This window comes from Cherax quadricarinatus, chromosome 41 (genome assembly GCF_038502225.1).
Source record: "Cherax quadricarinatus isolate ZL_2023a chromosome 41, ASM3850222v1, whole genome shotgun sequence".
In the NCBI taxonomy this organism is placed as follows: Eukaryota; Metazoa; Arthropoda; class Malacostraca; order Decapoda; family Parastacidae; genus Cherax; species Cherax quadricarinatus.
Genome location: NC_091332.1, coordinates 10,214,067 through 10,235,348, shown reverse-complemented (window position 1 = coordinate 10,235,348; position 21,282 = coordinate 10,214,067). Strand labels below are relative to the sequence as shown.

The window sequence follows — 21,282 nt, the reverse complement described above, 5'->3', positions numbered from 1 at the left end:
AGCCGACAAATGCCTAAGTATATATTGACTGTTAGATTATTGTTGCAGGTTACACAGCAATACGTTAAGTAGTTATAAAGTTTTTTAAAAAGTAATGGTGGGGGGAGGGGTAAGTATCCCGTAGAGAAATCCCTTGAACAGGAATTTACAAATTTGTGGCGAACGTGCGTCTGGTTCCGCCTTGATAATAATCCCAAGGTGGGGAAGGCTTGACAGTAAACGACTCGTACACTGACATACAACACCCAGGAACTGATGTAGTTCCTCCTCCTCAAACCATTCACTCTGCAGCCTCTTGGTTAGCTAGTAGTCGCCAAGTGAGGTAGACATTTTGTATGCAGATTATCATGTTAATGTGTGTGTCGTGGTTGTTAAGTGTGGGAAAGCAGGAGGCGACGTTGAAGCACTTTCCTGCCTCCGAAGAGAAAGGACTCCAGCAGATACAATGCATAACAGTAATTGATGCAGTGGAAAGTGAAGTGAGCCCGCTATTGTTGCTCCACCACCACTACCAAGCTAAGTGTATAATAGCTGCTTGACTGTTACAGGCTACTGCCTGCCCCCTCCTTTCCCTCCAAGACTCTCGTTAGATACCCGCCTCTCCTCTCCTTGGAGGTCCCCCTCCATTTCACATGGAGGTTCGCCTCCCTTCTTCGGGTTCATTCCCATTGACCCGTGCATGTGATGCTATCCATCGTGATCAAGCTGTCCCATTATCGTCGAGCTGTGCGCTTTCCTCTGAGGATTACTCAGATAAATGTTAAGCCTTTATCAGATAATCACATTATTTATGCAAATGTTTATACAAACGTTCATACAAATATAACGTTGAAAACACGAGAAGCAAAACTTTTATAACCGCTCATATTTCTATCGTGTCTTCCTGTATTACAACTACAAAAAAGTAGGTAATTCTTAAAAGATTTTATTTCAGAGATTACCGGTTTTAGGTGAATTTATAAGTCACAAAATACTGAATTTAACTTTAAATGGAAGTTCTGAAGAATATACCATGATATGATTCCTCTCAGAATGTGGGAATTTAACAGACCAAGTAGCACAATAACCGTTCAGAATTCGATTTTCGGCATGTAGACAGTGTTTCTAATTTTGTTTAAGGTAATTTCCAAAGAACACTCAGATCCCGGCCAGCTTACACAAACACTACTTCACAAAAAGCCCATCAGATGAGGGATGCGCTGCATCTCACTGGGTCTGCTATGGTAATACTGCACCCATGAAGGTGCGCGATCATCATTACTGTTATGGCCTCTGCGCTGTGAGTCAAGCAATCCTTTGTTGGGAATTAGAATCACGTAAAATGTATTATCGTTGGGAATTAGAATCACGTAAAATGTATTATCGTTGGGAATTAGAATCACGTAAAATGTATTATCACTAACACGATTCTTTGTAGATGGCGGCTTGGGCACATGGCCTTCATCCATGGGCATCTGCTACAAGTGATCGGCAACTCTGTACAATCTACAGTTGTTGACTAATGCATTTCATTCACTATCTGCTAAAGAATTCAACCTCATCAAATTAGTATCCACAGTCACCAGTGTAATTCCCGGGACACTGATCAATGCTTAGGTCCTGATTTTATTTTTTTTTTTATCTGACACCGAGTATTTGACTTTAATAAAATACCCGTCACAAGGAATGCTGGAGCCTCCACCACGGGCTTACCTCTTCATGGAAATACAGTAATAAATTGTGGAAAAAATACATTTATGTACAGTTCAGGACATTTATTAGAAGAAACGTTCCGCCACATCTTGTCGGTATCACCGTACCATTTTTTTCAGAGCCATAAATTCAAGCAGTTGTGTACTGGATATTTATACTTAAGGGGGAAGATAGTTCTGCCTTCAGTGACCTCCATACATGGCAGTCCGAACCTTCGTATTACTAAACACTGAAACAACTTTTAATGTCACCAATCTCTTAAACTTTTAACTCCTCAATAAGCAATTTATCGAACTGGCAGCGGCTGTAGATTGCAAGAAATTGTCAAGTGAAAATAAAAATTATGCGGAATGTCATGCATTGGTGATTGTCTTCCTAGAACGTGGTTAAGAAAAATTACGAGAGAAAACGAGTTAGCAATTTAACGGAAAATTAATTAAACGCTGAAAAGAGGCGATTTGCGAGTCACTGATGAGGAGGGAGCCGGAAGTGGGCTCAGAAGGTGGATGCTCTGTACTTCAACACCTCTTAAAGGTGCGCAAGTAGCATTAGCTACCTTGTGTGTTCCTTGAGAAATGCACATGTGGTCTAGGAGATTCATCAACGATGCTGACTTTTCCCCAAGGACGCCAGTGATGCTGGGAGATTAAGCTTAGAGATGGGTAGAGCTTACCGTACAAGAGATGCGTAGAGCATACGGTACACGAGATGGGTCTCTAGAGCGTACGATACACGAGATGGGTCAAGAACTGGAACATGGTTTTAATAGAAGTGTAATGACACAGTTAATATATTTCAATATATAAACGTTTGAACGCAAACTGTTGCTTCGCCAGTTTTAATAAGATACAACTTGAAGAGAAACGAATTAGTAGAATATGTTGTGTATATCTGAACACTGGGCCTGGCTCTGTGGTTCAAGACTGAGCCTGGCTCTGTGGTTCAACACTGAGCCTGGCTCTGTGGTTCAACACTGAGCCTGGCTCTGTGGTTCAACACTGAGCCTGGCTCTGTGGTTCAACACTGAGCCTGGCTCTGTGGTTCAACACTGAGCCTGGCTCTGTGGTTCAAGACTGAACCTGGCTCTGTGGTTCAAGACTGGGCCTGGCTCTGTGGTTCAAGACTGAGCCTGGCTCTGTGGTTCAAGACTGAGCCTGGCTCTGTGGTTCAAGACTGAACCTGGCTCTGTGGTTCAAGACTGGGCCTGGCTCTGTGGTTCAAGACTGAGCCTGGCTCTGTGGTTCAAGACTGAGCCTGGCTCTGTGGTTCAAGACTGAGCCTGGCTCTGTGGTTCAAGACTGAGCCTGGCTCTGTGGTTCAAGACTGAGCCTGGCTCTGTGGTTCAAGACTGAGCCTGGCTCTGTGGTTCAAGACTGAGCCTGGCTCTGTGGTTCAAGACTGAACCTGGCTCTGTGGTTCAGGACTGGACCTGACTGTGGTTCAAGACTGGGCCTGGCTCTGTGGTTCAAGACTGAGCCTGGCTCTGTGGTTCAAGACTGGAACTGACTGTGGTTCAAGACTGGGCCTGGCTCTGTGGTTCAAGACTGAACCTGGCTCTGTGGTTCAGGACTGGACCTGACTGTGGTTCAAGACTGGGCCTGGCTCTGTGGTTCAAGACTGGGCCTGGCTCTGTGGTTCAAGACTGGGCCTGGCTCTGTGGTTCAAGACTGGGCCTGGCTCTGTGGTTCAGGACTGGACCTGACTGTGGTTCAAGACTGGGCCTGGCTCTGTGGTTCAAGACTGAGCCTGGCTCTGTGGTTCAAGACTGGAACTGACTGTGGTTCAAGACTGGGCCTGGCTCTGTGGTTCAAGACTGAACCTGGCTCTGTGGTTCAGGACTGGACCTGACTGTGGTTCAAGACTGGCCCTGGCTCTGTGGTTCAAGACTGGGCCTGGCTCTGTGGTTCAAGACTGGGCCTGGCTCTGTGGTTCAAGACTGGGCCTGGCTCTGTGGTTCAGGACTGGACCTGACTGTGGTTCAAGACTGGGCCTGGCTCTGTGGTTCAAGACTGGGCCTGGCTCTGTGGTTCAAGACTGAGCCTGGCTCTGTGGTTCAGGACTGGACCTGACTGTGGTTCAAGACTGGGCCTGGCTCTGTGGTTCAAGACTGGGCCTGGCTCTGTGGTTCAATCCTGGGCCTGGCTCTGTGGTTCAAGACTGGGCCTGACTGTGGTTCAAGACTGGGCCTGACTGTGGTTCAATCCTGGGCCTGGCTCTGTGGTTCAAGACTGGGCCTGACTGTGGTTCAATCCTGGGCCTGGCTCTCTGGTCCAGCACAGGGTCTAACTCTGCTATTATAAAGCAGTGACTGCTACTAGCTGATCCTAAACAATAGGCGTTGCCTATTCTTCTTCAGCAGGAAACTTTTTATTTCGTTGTGGGTTTGTAAAGGGAGTGGTGGAGTTAACCTCGGGAATTCCGTGGATACGTGAAGACCAAGCTTCGGAGGTTGACCTCTACTGAACCAGAGTTGTGCTGGATGTACCATGGTGATGCAAGGGGCGAGGTGGAAGTGCCACCAGGCGCAGAATATAGCCACCTTCCTTGTGTGGAAGATTTAATGCAAGACAAGGGGTCTATTTGTGGTAGGGAGAGAAAGGGGTTGAGGGAAGGTCCTGGGGAGTAGGTGAACTCACCTGCTACGCCGCACCACAACGCTATAGTTTTTATGGGTTACTTTTTGTGTTACCCATGATGGATGTGACTACCTAGCGCAAATTTCGTGTGATCTCTGATGTCACCTTGTGATTCTCAAACTGTCAGGAGCACCTATTTCTGACACTTGGTTTGAAGTCTTCGTTACTCTTTCTGAGAATAATGATCTAACCTGATGCTTCATCATTTAATATTCGTTAATCCTTCACAGTCGCATCGTTGTACGTGGCGTGACATGGCACTTACTGCTTTGGTTGATCCGTCATGGTACGTCGTTATTGCTGGCTTGTGTTCCCAAGCCGGTCGTGGGGTTTTTGCCCTGATGTAGTGACACCATCTCCGCCAGGTGTGGCACTCTCCCCACACAGGGCTCACAAGACTTAGAACCCAGCACATTTTTTTTGGATGGTGCATAAATGATAAGGTTATTTCTCCTTTCGTCAAAATTGGTTGCAACTTAACGTTCAACGACTTGAAATGAATTTATAGTGATTGTGGAGTGAGTAATAATAAAAGTTGCATTAGATGATGACAATTTGTAAAGGTGTAGATACGAAGACCCTTAGATGTATAGATAGTGATACCTGTGTGTTCAAACCGTTAAGGATGGAGGTTGACACTACCAATGATGTGTCGACTATTTGTTGTGTGATGTAGTGATTTCATGTCTGTATGTTCACTCACAAGAGTGGTGCTGATCAATAAACTCGACTCTCGAAGCAAAAGTCTTAAATCTTGTGGTGATTTCTTTAATGAGAGTGAATCATCACGAGAGTAGTTGGTAATGTTCAGTAGTTTATTGATCAGCACCACTCTTGTTAGTAGCATGTTAGAAAAAAATTGTTTATTAAACTAAATGACTAATTGGTTCTGCTTCTGAAATCAAATCAGTCGATCTTGGTTACTTTATAAATCAACTCAATCTTGGATACTTTGCAACTTCCTTCATCTCACAAGATAAACTTGTGTGTATCCCTGGTGTGTTGAACTGTATTGACCCTCAGAAAGCAGGGTCAGGAGCAGCCACAGTGCTCCTACACGAGGGGTTGTACTGAGGTCATGACAGCTCTCACACTTAAGAGAGGTCGCTACCACCACTCCGTTACGTCGTATTCACAAGCTCCCTCGCAAATATACGTCGCCAGACATAATTAAATGTAACTGTACTGACTGTATTGTGTTGAATGTTTCAATGTGTGTCAGCACGTATGTGTAGACATACTCACCTAGTTGTTTGGAAAGGTCGAGTCATAGATCCTGGTCCCGTCTCTTCATTACTATCTACAGGCTTCACTGCTTCGTAGCCTCCAGGGCATGATTATACCCGTTACTAAACCTGATATTTTATTCACATCTCCCTTTAATTCGTTCCATGACTCACCCCAGTTGAGACCAAAAAACGAATTTTCTACCGTTCCTATGGTTCATTAGCTGCTGTCTGCCCCGTGAATCTGTCTTCTTGCGTCACAGCTTATTACTAATTTTATCTAATACGCTTGAGTATTTTGTATGTCGTGAACATGATTCTTCTCTTTGACTTGAAGGTTGAGTTCCTTAAAAAATAATAATAATAATAATAATAATAATAATAATAATAATAATCTATTTCTACGAGTACATGGACAAGGTATACAGGCCTAGCTGACATAAGTTGTATACTTCTATATAGAAAGCTCCTTGTCCTAGGACGGTTAATTTTTATATAATTTACTATGCAAGCCCACCGTAAAAAATAACCTTGTACAAAAGTTAAATAAAAAAAAATAGGAGATTGATGATGTCCCTTCAGCTACGCAGTGTTAGGACAAAACGGGAGTCGTCGCGCCTTCTTGTTACGAGGGAAGACTCGTGTAGAGGAAAAAAGCCACTTCGCTGTGTTGGTTAGATAAGATTTTTTTCAAATTTTTAACCCGGAGTGTTAGCCATCCAAGATAACCCATGAAACTCAGTGCCTCATCGGGACTGTTATTGGTATCTTTTATCTTCTACCCCAGTATTAACACCCAGGTACCTACTTACTGCTAGGTGAACAGGGACAGCAGGTGAAAGGAAACACGTTCAACGTCTCATCCGTGCCAAGGAACGATCCCTGGTTCCTCATTGTGAGAGGTGGGTACGTTGTCACCGAAGCCACGAGCAACCACATTGATCCATGAGTCTTATTGTTGAAGCACATGACGAAGCTTAGCGTAAACCTTCAAGAAACTCAACTGCAACAAATTTTAGATCTTTATTATTAAGTGATCTTATTTTCCGTGTTAAGTTTAATTCTTGGGCGTAGCATTGTATAAAATGTATATGCAAAAACAAAGTTTTTTATTTAGGGAAGCGATACAGTATATCGAGATAGGCTTTCTTAACTTGTTAATCTCACTCCAAAACTTTTTCTTATTTTCAACAAAATTTGTTGATAACATCTCACCCACTCTCTCATTTGCTCTCTTTTTACATTGCTTCACCACTCTCTTAACTTCTCTCTTTTTCTCCATATATTATATTTACCTCTATACAAAGTTCAATCAAAGGGCTCCCATTATCATTTACACCTGGCACCCCAAACTTACCTACCACACCCTCTCTAAAAGTTTCTCCTACTTTAGCATTCAAGTCCCCTACCACAATTACTCTCTCACTTGGTTCAAAGGCTCCTATACATTCACTTAACATCTCCCAAAGTCTGTCTCTCTCCTCTGCATTCCTCTCTTCTCCAGGTGCATACACGCTTATTATGACCCACTTCTCGCATCCAACCTTTACTTTAATCCACATATTCTCTTTTCTCCTTCCATACTGATCATTTAACATTACTGCTACCCCTTCCTTTGCTCTAACTCTCTACCCCCCTTCAGCTTTGTTTCGCTTAGGGCCAGGACATCCAACTTCTTTTCATTCATAACATCAGCAATCATCTGTTTCTTGTCATCCGCACTACATATTCGTATTTTAGCTTCAATAATTACACAGCGAATATTCATTATAGCATCCTTAGCTCACATACTCAGGGACCATAGTTCGATACCTGGCACGGGTGGCATGTTTCCTTACACCTCTTGTTCCTGTTCACCTAGCAGTAAGTAGGTACCTGGGTGTTAGTCGACTGTTGTAGGTCGCATTACAGGGGGTATTATTATACCTTAGTTTGAGTTTGAAATGTTTTGCGGTATTATAACAAGGTAACATCTCTTAGTCTGTAAATTCATTTGTATTAAAAAAGGTAACATTTCGTGATTTAATTTGGATCTGAATATCTTTATAAGTCTCAAAAGGATTTACCAGTATACCCATCGGGGGTTAAAATTTTCTCTCTCATTCGTACATGTACGTCAATCTTAACATAATGTATTACATAAAATGTCATCAGCAGATTAGTGGTTGACACTAAACTCAAGACAGCTTGGACAAAGGTGTGTATTTTCTAAATTGCAAGCAGTGTCTGGAAAAGGTGTAATTGAAGAAACTGGAAGAAGTTTGAATAAAAGTATACATAAAAGGTATGCAAAATAGGCAGTTAGAGTGGTACTGTGTCGTTATGTATGTGATAGCAACAGCAGAATAGACTTTAAACAGTTAAAAAACGTTAAACTTTTAATATTATATAAAGACGCTTTTTGTAGAATTAAGTAATTGTGTAGTTATAAGCTTAGTTATCGGAAGACCGATTTAATTTTAACAGACTAATTTGCACTCAAATCAGTGGTAATCTCTGCATAACTTTTTGGCAGTCTAGTTACTAGTTATGGTCAGATCAGTGAGGTCAGTTCAAGGCTGCCTCGTGGTAGTTAACTGGCGAGTATCTTGCTCACTCTACCTGAAGAGGTCACGTGACTTGGTCACTGATGCTGTTTCTTTGCCTTTGTTTATAGTTATTATAGTTTTATTTTAAATATATATAAAAAACAATGTCTGCCTAAATAGGTATTATGAAGTTTATAATCCAGCAACCCTAGACACAGATTATATCATAAACTTGTAAGATATTAAAAAGTAAGGAAAGTGTTAGGTTGAACAGGTTCACCATTGCACATTACTAAACGATGGTATTACCTTCTATTACCGCTACAAAAACTGCTCTCCTTCCTTCTTTCTTTTGCAGATGCTTTTTACTTTTAGCCTTGAGCTATATATATATTTAACTGTAAATTTAATCGTATGAGCTTGAATTGCCTTGGTGTATTTAAAGGGAGGGGGGTCCTCTCTTTCAACTATTATAACAGTTATTACTGTGTGTGATGCTGGTCCCCACCACCGTGATATCTGGTTCACTCTACATGCTAACCTCAGACTACAAGTATTTCCTAGTGTCCCTGTGATTCAGCTCTTGGCCCCGCCTCTTAGAATCGACTTGCATTTTTTAGTGCCTAGTCTCAGTGAGCCTGTCATACCTTGAAACTATGTATCTAATTTACATTTTTTCATCAGCACATTCCACGTATTACCCGAAGAATGAAGAAATATTTCCTGACATTCTTGTGGCTTCGTTGTCTTAAACTTTATTCTCAGCGAACACCCTCTGTGAAGTTGAAATTGAATATTTAAATCATGTCGTCATCCGTTAATATCAAATAAAAATGTTAAACCTAAATAAAGCCTCCATTTCTTGATGTAAAATTTTTTTTTTTTAATTTGAACTCTATTTTCTGTTGTAACTTTTGTATCTGAAGTGTGTGTGTGTGTGTGTACTCACCTAGTTGAGGTTGCAGGGGTCGAGTCCAAGCTCCTGGCCCCGCCTCTTCACTGGTCGCTACTAGGTCACTCTCCCTGAACCATGAGCTTTATCGTACCTCTGCTTAAAGCTATGTATGGATCCTGCCTCCACTACATCGCTTCCCAAACTATTCCACTTCCTAACTACTCTGTGGCTGAAGAAATACTTCCTAACATCCCTTTGATTCATCTGTGTCTTCAGCTTCCAACTGTGTCCCCGTGTTGCTGTGTCCAGTCTCTGGAACATCCTGTCTTTGTCCACCTTGTCAATTCCTCTCAGTATTTTGTAAGTCGTTATCATGTCCCCCCTATCTCTCCTGTCCTCCAGTGTCGTCAGGTTGATTTCCCTTAACCTCTCCTCATAGGACATACCTCTTAACTCTGGGACCAGTCTTGTTGCAAACCTTTGCATTTTCTCTAGTTTCTTTACATGCTTGGCTAGGTGTGGGTTCCAAACTGGTGCCGCATACTCCAATATGGGCCTAACGTACACGGTGTACAGGGTCCTGAACGATTCCTTATTAAGATGTCGGAATGCTGTTCTGAGGTTTGCCAGGCGCCCATATGCTGCAGCAGTTATTTGGTTGATGTGCACTTCAGGAGATGTGCCTGGTGTTATACTCACCCCAAGATCTTTTTCCTTGAGTGATGTTTGTAGTCTCTGGCCCCCTAGACTGTACTCCATCTGCGGTCTTCTTTGCCCTTCCCCAATCCTCATGACTTTGCACTTGGTGGGATTGAACTCCAGGAGCCAGTTGCTGGACCAGGTCTGCAGCCTATCCAGATCCCTTTGTAGTTCTGCCTGGTCTTCGATCGACTAAACTCTTCTCATCAACTTCACGTCATCTGCAAACAGGGACACCTCGGAGTTTATTCTTTCCGTCATGTCGTTCATAAATACCAGAAACAGCACTGGTCCTAGGACTGACCCCTGTGGGACCCCGCTGGTCACAGGTGCCCACTCTGACACCTGCCACGTACCATTACTCGCTGCTGTCTTCCTGACAAGTATTCCCTGATCCATTGCAGTGCCTTCCCTGTTATCCCTGCTTGGTCTTCCAGTTTTTGCACTAATCTCTTGTGTGGTACTGTGTCAAACGCCTTCTTGCAGTCCAAGAAAATGCAATCCACCCACCCCTCTCTCTCTTGTCTTACTGCTGTCACCATGTCATAGAACTCCAGTAGGTTTGTGACACAGGATTTCCCATCTCTGAAACCATGTTGTCTGCTGGTGATGAGATCATTCCTTTCTAGATGTTCCACCATTCTTCTCCTGACAATCTTTTCCATGATTTTGCATGCTATACATGTCAGTGACACTGGTCTATAGTTTAGTGCTTCATGTCTGTCTCCTTTTTTAAAGATTGGGACTACATTTGCTGTCTTCCATGCCTCAGGCAATCTCCCTGTTTCGATAGATGTATTGAATATTGTTGTTAGGGGTACACACAGCGCCTCTGCTCCCTCTCTCAGGACCCATGGAGAGATGTTATCTGGCCCCATTGCCTTTGAGGTATCTAGCTCACTCAGAAGCCTCTTCACTTCTTCGGTTGTGTGTACTGTGTCCAGCACATGGTGGTGTACCCCACCTCTCCGTCTTTCTGGAGCCCCTTCTGTCTCCTCTGTGAACACTTCTTTGAATCTCTTGTTGAGTTCCTCACATACTTCACGGTCATTTCTTGTCTCTCCTCCTTCCTTCCTTTGCCTGATTACCTGGTCCTTGACGGTTGTTTTCTTCCTGATGTGGCTGTATAACAGCTTTGGGTCAGATTTGGCTTTTGCTGCTATGTCGTTTTCATATTGACGCTGGGCCTCCCTTCTTATCTGTGCATATTCGTTTCTGGCTCTACGACTGCTCTCCTTATTCTCCTGGGTCCTTTGCCTTCTATATTTCTTCCATTCCCTAGCACACTTGGTTTTTGCCTCCTTGCATCTTTGGGTGAACCATGGGCTCATCCTGGCTTTTTCATTATTCCTGTTACCCTTGGGTATAAACCTCTCCTCAGCCTCCTTGCACATTGTTGCTACATATTCCATCATCTCATTAACTGGCTTCCCTGCCAGTTCTCTGTCCCACTGAACCTCATTCAGGAAGTTCCTCATTCCTGTGTAGTCCCCTTTCCTGTAGTTTGGTTTCATTTGTCCTGGCCTTCCTGCTTCCCCCTCCACTTGTAGCTCTACTGTGTATTCGAAGCTCAAAACCACATGATCGCTGGCCTCAAGGGGTCTTTCATATGTGATGTCCTCAATATCTGCACTACTCAAGGTGAATACTAAGTCCAGTCTTGCTGGTTCATCCTCTCCTATCTCTCTTGTAGTGTCCCTTACGTGTTGGTACATGAAGTTTTCCAATACCACCTCCATCATCTTAGCCCTCCATGTATCTTGGCCCCCATGTGGCTCCAAGTTCTCCCAGTCGATCTCCTTGTGGTTAAAGTCACCCATGATCAGTAGCTTTGCCCTGCATGCATGAGCTCTTCTGGCCACTGCAGCCAGTGTGTCAACCATCGCTCTATTGCTCTCGTCATACTCTTGCCTTGGCCTCCTGCTGTTCTGTGGTGGGTTATACATCACTGCAGTTATCACCTTGGGACCACCAGAGTGAAGCGTTCCCGCTATGTAATCACTTTCTTCTCCGCTGTCTCCTCTCTCCAGCTCATCAAAATTCCATTGGTGTTTGATCAGCAATGCCACTCCTCCACCCCCCCTGTTCCTTCTGTCTTTTCTCAGGATCTGGTATCCTGCTGGAAAGATGGCATCTGTTATCATACCTGTAAGCTTGTTTTCTGTGATCGCTATGATGTCTGGTGATGCCTCTTTGACTCTTTCGTGCCACTCCTCCCACTTGTTTGTTATTCCATCAGCGTTTGTGTACCATACCTTCAGTTTCCTTTCCAACACTGTGGTTTGGGGGGCCTGTTGGGGTGGGAGACCTGGTAGCATACTGTGGGATTCTATGGTTGGGGGTTGGGTGGAAGCTGTGGGTATGGATTGTATTGTGTGTTGGGATGGTGTGATAGGTTGTGGGGTTCTGAGGATAGTTGTGTGTGTGCTTGCCCTTGCTGCTCTGTTCTGCTCTGACTGACCTCTGCTGGTTCCATCCTTGTCTCCTTTCCTAGCTCCTTTTGCTTTTTTGTCCTCTCCCTCAGCTGCTGTCTCTCTGTTCGTGTTCTGTCTCTGTCTAGGAACACCTTGTACTCTTCTGAGCTTTTCAACCGTGGTTTCTCTTGGAGGATCCTGTTCCGCACTGCTTCTGTCCTGAGAATCAGCTTGATCGGTCGGTTTCTCCCCTTCAAGTACCCCCCTATTCTCTGAAAATTTACAATCTCATCCATGTCTTCTCCCCCTATTTCCGTGATGATTTTCTCAATCTCCTTTCTTTCTTCCTGCTGTCTTTCAGTGTGTGTCCTTTCCTCTCTCTCCCGAAGCCCATGGGTAATCACTGATTTTGCCCTTTCCTCCTCCCATTGCCTCTCCCTCTGTGACTCTGGTTCCTGTCTGTATGTGGTCATTTTCTCCCTTGATTTTTTTCCATTGGCTCTTGGTAGCATGGTTGTGCCTCAGCATTCAACCTATCTCCCTCTCCATCTGCTCTTCCCATTCACTCCCTGGCCCTTCTTTGCAGGCTGATATGACCTTAGCATAATTCAAATCTCCTTCCTTCCTGTTCAGCCTCTCAGCTTCATATGGTATGTCTTCTCTTGTTACTACCCCTGAGACTTGCTTCAGCCTGTTTACCTCAAATTCTAGAACCTTTACCCTGGCTACTGCAGTTTCGACTTGTGCCTCCCAATTCTTCGTCTCCTTCTCCAACCTCTTTTCCCATTTCACAGAGAGCTCTTTCTCCATTTTTTTCAGAAAGCTTTCCTAATTTTCTCTCCCATTCTTGCTCTATCCTTTTCCACTGTTCCTCCATCCATTCCTCCCTACCAGTACCATTGTCATCTGATCCCTGATTCCTGCAAGTCCCAACCATTTTTTTTTTTTTTAGTGAAAGAGAGAGAGAAAGAAAAAAAAAGGGAGAGAGAGGGAGAGAGAGAAGGGGAGCCTAGAAGGAGGGGAAAAGAAGGGTAAAAAGGGGGAGAAAGTGAGAGAGAGGGAAAAGGTAAGAGAGAGGGGGGAGTGACAAGGGAGTTGAGAGAGAGAGAAAAGAAGAGGAAGAAAGAGAGGGAGAGAGAGAGAGGAAGAGAGAAAGTGAGAGGAAGAGAGAGAGGATGAGAGAAAGGGAGAGATAGAGAGAGATAGAGACAGAGAGAGAGAGATAGAGGAGGGAGAGAGATGGGGGGGAAAGGAAGGGTTATAGTGTCACTTCACAGGAAGGTGTGAAATCCTATATATATGTGTGTTTGTGTTTGTTTGTGTGTGTGTGTGTGTGTGTGTGTGTGTGTGTGTGTGTGTGTGTGTGTGTGTGTGTGTGTGTGTGTGTGTGTGTGTGCGCGCGCGTGTGCGTGCACTACAGCTATTCAATTGCCTAACAGCAGAGTTGTTCTCACCAAGTGTGTGTGGATATGTTTATGTAAATAGTCCTTATTTCCCACGTATGTACTACATATGTATTGTATATGTACCCAATCTCTTGGTTCCCACTGTACTCTTATGCGTTTAAAATTACATTAAAAAATAAATACACTAGGCTTCGCCTACATGCCGCTACCTCTAAATTCTATTATATACCAGTAAATGCTGCTTATTCTAATTCTGATAGCTCGAGGAGAGTGACCCCCAATTCCAGCTAGAGACAGGTACTATTGACCCCATGCAACTCAAACTAGGTGAATATTACTTGCGGCTGGCAGTGCAGTAACGTTGCTGGTCTGTCCTGTCTCCCAGAAGTTGAAGAAGTTTGATGCTTCTCGGTAATTTTTCCACTAACTTCCTGTATGCACTATAGTCTCTACCTCTTCTAATTTTTTCACTCACTCACTGTATTTACTGACACATCTATACATATCTCTTATCTCCCTGGTCTTGAGTCGCACTTATTCTTCAAATACCCCACTGCGTTATTATGGCAACACTATTTAGGCCTGACACAACCGTTCACCCTTCCAACGGCCCCCAATAACACTCAGCCACTAATTTCCTTCGTTTTCTTTTCTGTGATCACTTATATTTCCTTTTTTCGGGGCTTAAGTGATTATATGCACTCTTATGCGTGCACACACCTATATCCCACACTCTATTCCTTACGGCACAGTCAGAAATTACCACCAAAACACGAGCTCAAACCGCGTGACTCCTCCACGTGTGTGTGTGTAATTTTTCTTTGAATTCTTATTTTGTATTAAACTTTATTTGTTTTAATTTTGTAATATAACTGTATTTTTGTTTTTTATCGTGATAATCTTTTGCCACCGGTGAGATGTTTAATGGCAGCCTACATGAACTAGGCTGCTGCTCATTTCTCCCTCACTCGACCTAAGTCAAATAAATCCGTAGAGAATATCTTATGCGATGATTTTTTTTTAAGTGAAATTATTTATCAATATTCTGCCTTTTAATTTTGTTAAATTCAGTTGGCCTTAAGTTTTGCAGTGGTACACTACTAAAACCGTCCTACCCAGCTCACCTTAACGTAACTTTACCACCAATCATGACATTTTGTAATTTCGTGGTAGACAGACCATTTATAGCAATCTGTGGTAGACTAACCGGCGGGCGTCATTTTGCGTAGGGACAGACAAGTTCACATAATGAGGACCAATCAAAGTATGTCTTGGCAGGCAAAGACCAATCAGCGTCCGTCATGCCCCCATAAACGTGGGTTTTGCTATTTAAGATACCCACTGGGGCGTGTAGTAAGACATTACAACCACACTCTTATTACCTTCATTTTTATTAAGGGAAAAAATCCGTGTTTGTAAATCATGAGAAAGAAAATGCAGCGATAAATCAGGTCGAAATTATGACAAGAGAAACGAAATTACGGTAATTTTGTTTGAGCTTTGGAGAGTGATGGACACGGCGCCAGGATGACTTCTTAATGAGAAGCTGACACAGTAGATATAGTAGTCCTAAACTTTGGTGACAAGCGGTAGGCGGCTCCTGCAACTTATTGTTTAGTGAAGCATCGGGAATTGTTAGTAGTGACTGAGTGAAGTGTTGTTAAACATTACTCGCAAGATACGTGCCTTGTTGGGAGTCAACGTTGGGAGGATTGTCGCCTCTACTCAATTTCTTTATCACTGTGCAAAAACACGTGCATCGAACAACAGTGAAGAGTCAGGTATAGTTTATACGGAGCAGTGAACACAATTATCAGAGTAAAAGCAAAAAATAGCATATATGAATGAGATACATTAGTTGTATTCTATATTCTTTGATACACACGATAGATTGGCATTAGTCATGGGAGTCAATAATCATGATAGTTAATCTGTCAGAGACCTCTGTTGTTTGAGGTCAACGACCAGACACACGAGAGATAATCTCAAGCCTTGCACGCTCAAATTTATTTTTTTGTGGTAAAGCCATGCGATGGATCAACAAATGCAGGTCAAGGTTTTTCAGCGATGGTCTTGTGTGAGACTCGAACATTTGTTACTATTTCAAAGATTAGAAAACGTGACGTGTAAAACATGTGGTGTGGTACAGAAAACGTGATGGGGTATTGTATGATAAAATTTGTTATAAAAACTTGTAATGAGTGTTATGAGCCTTGCAACTTAAATTATGTTTTCGTCTTTCAAGCTTCATGATCTGATCTATATTATTATTATATCGCCACGTTTGTATTTCGTACTTTGGCTGTTTGCCTCTTTATTTACGTGTTTGTGTGTGGGGGTGGGTGTAGGTGTAGGTGGGTGGGTGTAGGTGTGTGGGTGGGTGTAGGTGTGTATCAAACAAATATTCATATTTAAATTACTCTATATTTTTTTAATCGTTCTCGTAATGCTTATGGCCATGACGATATTTTACTTGTTCGTTTTATGCATGTTAATATGAGCAATAAAGGAACCAAATATCTTGATGGTTTTTAAATTGTGGTTGTGTGATACAGCGTTATTGCGTCTCTTCTACTCAAACAAGGTAAGATAATGTAATTTTAAGCATGTTTTTTTCTCGTTATTTTGACGGCTTGCGCGCCTACATTAATCTTGGAAGGAAATAGCACTTGCAGTTTAGCGTGTTAGCTGACAGTTGAAGCTGTGTTCATAATTGCGAGATTTGTTCACATGGTTTTGCATTGTGCATGATATATATAATTTATACTTGATGTAAGCTTATTCTTAGTCGAGTAAATTAAGCTGTTGGTAAAACCTTTCAAGCAAGCAGAGGATGGACTTTTAAATTACAGCAGCTGACTACATAACTCACGAAATCGTAATGGTACGATTGCAAACAAACCATACCACGGGCGGGATTGAACCCGCGGTCAGAGTCTCAAAACTCCAGACCGTCGCGTTAGCCACTGGACCAGCTAGCCATAATAAGATTCGTCCAACTAGGTATATTTCTACACCCTAGGAAGGTTAGCATAGGCACCACTGTGACCACAAATGCAAGTGGCTAACGCGACGGTCTGGAGTTTTGAGACTCTCTGACCACGGGTTCAATCCCGCCCGTGGTATGGCTTGTTTGCAATCGTGTCATTACGATTTCGTGAGTCATGTTGACGGCATTGAGGGGACTTGAGCTAGAGTTCGTCACGGCCACGCTAGCTAGAGATTCGTCTGTAAAAACTTGCATTTGTGGTCACAGTGGTGCCTATGCTAACCTTCTTATGGTGTAGAAATATACCTAGTTGGACGAATCTTATTGTGGCTAGCTGGTCCAGTGGCTAACGCGACGGTCTGGAGTTTTGAGACTCTCTGACCGCGGGTTCAATCCCGCCCGTGGTATGGTTTGTTTTACATCAGCTGGGGAGGGGTGTGGGTGAGAATTGTTACTGCCGCGCTAGACACTGTCACTCGAAGCAAAACGTTTATTACTGTAAAGTTGCACTCGCAGTAATACAACAGAAATAAAAAAAATAACCATAACGGACTGTTTTACCTCTCAATAGTATTAGATATATAATTTGTTACTGAAACTAGAGGTGCGTTGAAACCATTTCAACAGTCGCATCTTAAATGTCTTAAAACCTTATGCCACCAGATTATTTATTGACAAAAATTCTTTATTATCCGTAAGAAATCGCTCTCCTAACCGGTAGTCAGCAAACATCTTAAATCCTGCACACTGATCAATCTACACATGAACCCACTGGCTGCATCCGCTTTTGTTGCTACTACTTGCTCAGGTGACTACAAGAACAGTGTTTAGTTTGACAATTAGGCATCTGTATTAAATGAACTTGTGGTTCTAAAGTTACTAATAACAGTAAGCTTAATTCCTTGATCATTACTGATTCCGTGTCACCAATAATGCATCTTACACACCTCACACTAACTTGAATTACATGTTCAGTTCATTAACTAGATATAAATATGCTAAAAAAAATCAGATAATTTTGTTTAATGTATAGGTACAATGCTGAGTGCCATCCCATAAAAACTATAAAGATGTAAATGTATCCTGTGCACGCGCATAGGTGCTTATGAACTTCAACTGTCAGAAATATTGTTAATGAATCAGAGTAAAAGGCATGCAAATAGAAGTCTTAGCACATTTATAAATCACTATAATATGAACAGAGGTAAATACAATTTATGGAATTAGCTTATGAATTAAGGTGAGATGTTGTAGCAATTAACTTAGGAAGTAAGGTGAGATGTAGTAGCTGGAGTTAAACTTGATTACACAAATATCTCTACCTCAAGCTTTCTTGCGTGCTTGATTACAGTGGTGGGGCTGGGAACACGCGGGGGTTCCTGGTAGCACTGGATATTCCAAGATTGCTCTTACATATGTGGTGTACAAAGTTATAAAAATTTCTTTACATTTTTTAAGGATTTTTCTTGCATTGGCCAACTTTGATCCCATACATTGCGTGCGACTCTAGCGGCAGGTTCACGGCCCGATCTCAGACTAGTCTCCTGGTTGACGGCTTGATCAGTTAGGTTGTTTGTGCCATCCGTATTAGAGTGTAATATTCAATCAGAGGTCCTCTCTTTCCTTATTAAGTTATTTTCCTCTTGAGATAAACCTTATCACCAGCCACCTCTCATGTACACCAGTTTGTATTTTGTTGAGGATTAATTCCAGTAGCCGCTTCTCCAAGCCTAACTTTAACTAACCCTACTTTCTCGAAGTTTGACATGTCTGTTAACATAGACTTGTAGGTCATTAATGTGTACCAAGAAGTGTACAGAGTCTGAGGACTGGTACTTGGAGTAGCCTCTTGATCAGCAAACGAACGGTAGTCTACACTCTGCGGTGAATAACTCATTGCGTTAAATTGTCTGATCTGTCGTTATGCTTACAGCAAAATGTATAAATAATTTGTAAACTGTAGTTATAATTTTGCCATAACTAATGTTACCAGTTTTATCTTTATCAAGAACACTTCCAGAACAATATTGCGAGGAGTGGCTATAGATAATGTTGTGTAGGACAATCCACACCCCGAGAGAGAGATAGCTCTCATAAAAGAAATTCATTACCCACGCCCTTGGGTTATGTAACAGCAGCTGTTGCTAATGTTATTAATCTTGCTTTCTTGCAGACCTTCAGTTGGCGGCTGAACTAGGCAAGACCCTGCTGGAAAGGAACCGGGAGCTAGAGGCCAACATCAAGCATCAGCACGCCATCATCGAAGACCAACTCCAGGAGATAGAGGTAAGACCGTCTCAGTGTTACCTACACACATATTGGCACAACGTTTCGCTCTGTTGTTGAGTTTGTAATAGTCCTGAAACTCGACACAGCTAAACGCTGTTCCACTATATCTTGTCCTTAAACGTTTCATTTTTCTTCACTGTTGCTGGCAGTTGTGAGGCAGAAGTTTCATTTGATAATTCGAGTTGACCTCTGGAATGTATGTTGTAAACACATTCCAGGTACGAGGCAGCAAAAAAAGATGTTCACTGATGGCACAGTCAGGTCCTTTAGAAATTATAACAAATGGGAAAAGTACTGATAGATGGTGAAGGGGCTTTGATCTAAAGGATAAGAACTAACCTCCCCTTCAGATCAAACCTGGTTACCTCCAGTTCCTCAGGTGTTGTATGATCCTTTAATCAATCAAGTAGGACCAAGGTTCCAGACGAGTCACCTTGAACTGTCATCTACTGGTCCATGATAAAGACCTGGGCAGAAAGGACGGGCCATCCAAGAGAGTGACGAATACTCAAGTTGAAAAGAATGCTGTGCCCGGTATTGCAGTCACTGCTGCCCAACAAGATGACGCTCTACCTGTAAATTTAAAACTTTTTTTTTATTCTTTCCCCGCAGGAAGTACAAGGTGCTGCATATTGTTCTTCATAGGTATTACCAAGTCAAATTTCTCTTCAAGGTTTCAGACGTAATACATGGTAATTTTAAGTAATTTTTTTATTTCTCTCAGGAGGTAAAATCAACCTTGGAAGCACGACTGGCCATGATTTTTTATTGTTTTTCTTCAGTCATAGCCAGTGGGTATATAATGTATAACACCCACACTATTATATTTTTTTTATTAACACATCTGCCGTTTCCCACCAAGGTAGGGTGGCCAGAAGAAAGAAAAACTTTCATCATCATTTACGCCATCACTGTCTTGCCAGAGGCGAGCTTACACTACAGTTATAAAACTGCAACATTAATACCCCTCCTTCAGAGTGCCGGCACTGTACTTCCTATCTCCAGGACTCGAGTCCGGCCTGCCGGTACCCCTGAATCCCTTCATAAATGTTACCCTGCAAACACTCCAACAGCACGTCAAGTCCTAAAAACCATTTGTCTCCATTCTCTCCTAACACACGCATGCTTGCTGGAAGTCCAAGCCCCTCGCACACAAAACCTCTTTTACCCCCTCCCTCCAACATCTCCTAGGAAGACCCTTACCCCGCCTTCCCTCCACTACAGCTTTATACTCTCGAAGTCATTCTATTTTGTTCCGGCTTATCCACATGTCCGAACCATCTCAGTAACCCCTTCTATTATATATATATATTATATATATATATATGTCATGCCGAATAGGCAGAACTTGCGATCTTGGCTTAAATAGCAACGCTCATCTTGCCATATAGGACAAGTGAAAATTTGTGTATGCAATAATTTCGCCAAAATCATTCTGAACCTAACGAAAAAAATATATTTCACTGTGTTTGTTTAGTATTAAATTATTGTAAACAAATCTAAAATATATTTAGTTGGGTTAGGCTAAAATAAATTTTTCTTGTTATAATAAGGTTAGGTAAGTTTTCTAATTTCCTTTCGGTGCAAAATTAAATTTTTTTACATCAACATTAATGAAAAAAATATATCTTTAAACATATAAGAGAAAATTTTAGAAAGTACTTAATTTTAAATGAGTTCTTGCTAATTGACCAGTTTTACATATTAGGCACGACATATATATATATAAATATATATATATATATATATATATATATATATATATATATATATATATATATATATATATATATATATAAAGTAAAACTTTCGATTTTGACTTAAACAGCAACGCTCTTTTTGCCGAATAAGGCAAGCGAAAATTTGTGTATGCAATAATTTCGCAAAAATCATTCTGAACCTAACGAAAAAAAATATATTTCATTGTTTATTATTATATTACTGTAAACTTCTCAAAAATATATTTAGTTGGATTAAGCTAAATTAAATTGCCCTTGTTATAATAAGGTTAGGTAAGTTTTCTAAGGTACTTTTGGTAGAGAATTATTAATTTATGCATTAACATAAATGAAAAATATATATCTTTAAACCTGTAGAGAAAATTTTAGAAAGGACTTCATTTTAAATAAGTACTTGCTAATTGACTAATTTTACCTATTCGACACGAGACCGACAGGCTCCCCCCTCCCCCACACACACAGTGTACGTCAGGCCCATACTGGAGTATGCAGCACCAGTTTGGAACTCACACCTGGTCAAGCACGTCAAGAAATTAGAGAAAGTGCAAAGGTTTGCAACAAGGCTAGTTCGGGAGCTCAGGGGTATGTCCTACGAAGAAAGGTTAAGGGACATCGGACTGACAACATTGGAGGACAGGAGGGTCAGGGGAGACATGATAACGACATATAAAATACTGCGTGGAATAGATAAGCTAGACAGAGACAGGTTGTTCCAGAGAGGGGACACAAGGGGTCACAATTGGAAACTGAAGACTCAGACGAGTCAGAG

The 21,282-nt window shown here is 42.1% G+C and overlaps 1 protein-coding gene across 3 annotated transcripts in view; it reads left to right on the top strand.

Annotated features, from left to right (window-relative positions):
- Cen (cerebellar degeneration-related protein 2-like) overlaps positions 1-21,282 on the top strand; it is a 298,305-nt gene that overhangs the window by 232,670 nt on the left and 44,353 nt on the right. For all 3 annotated transcript variants that reach the window (XM_053786683.2, XM_070092990.1, XM_070092991.1), the window contains exon 3: positions 18,659-18,771. In XM_053786683.2, the coding sequence (XP_053642658.1) occupies positions 18,659-18,771 (113 nt within the window). The remainder of the gene's footprint in view (positions 1-18,658; positions 18,772-21,282) is intronic.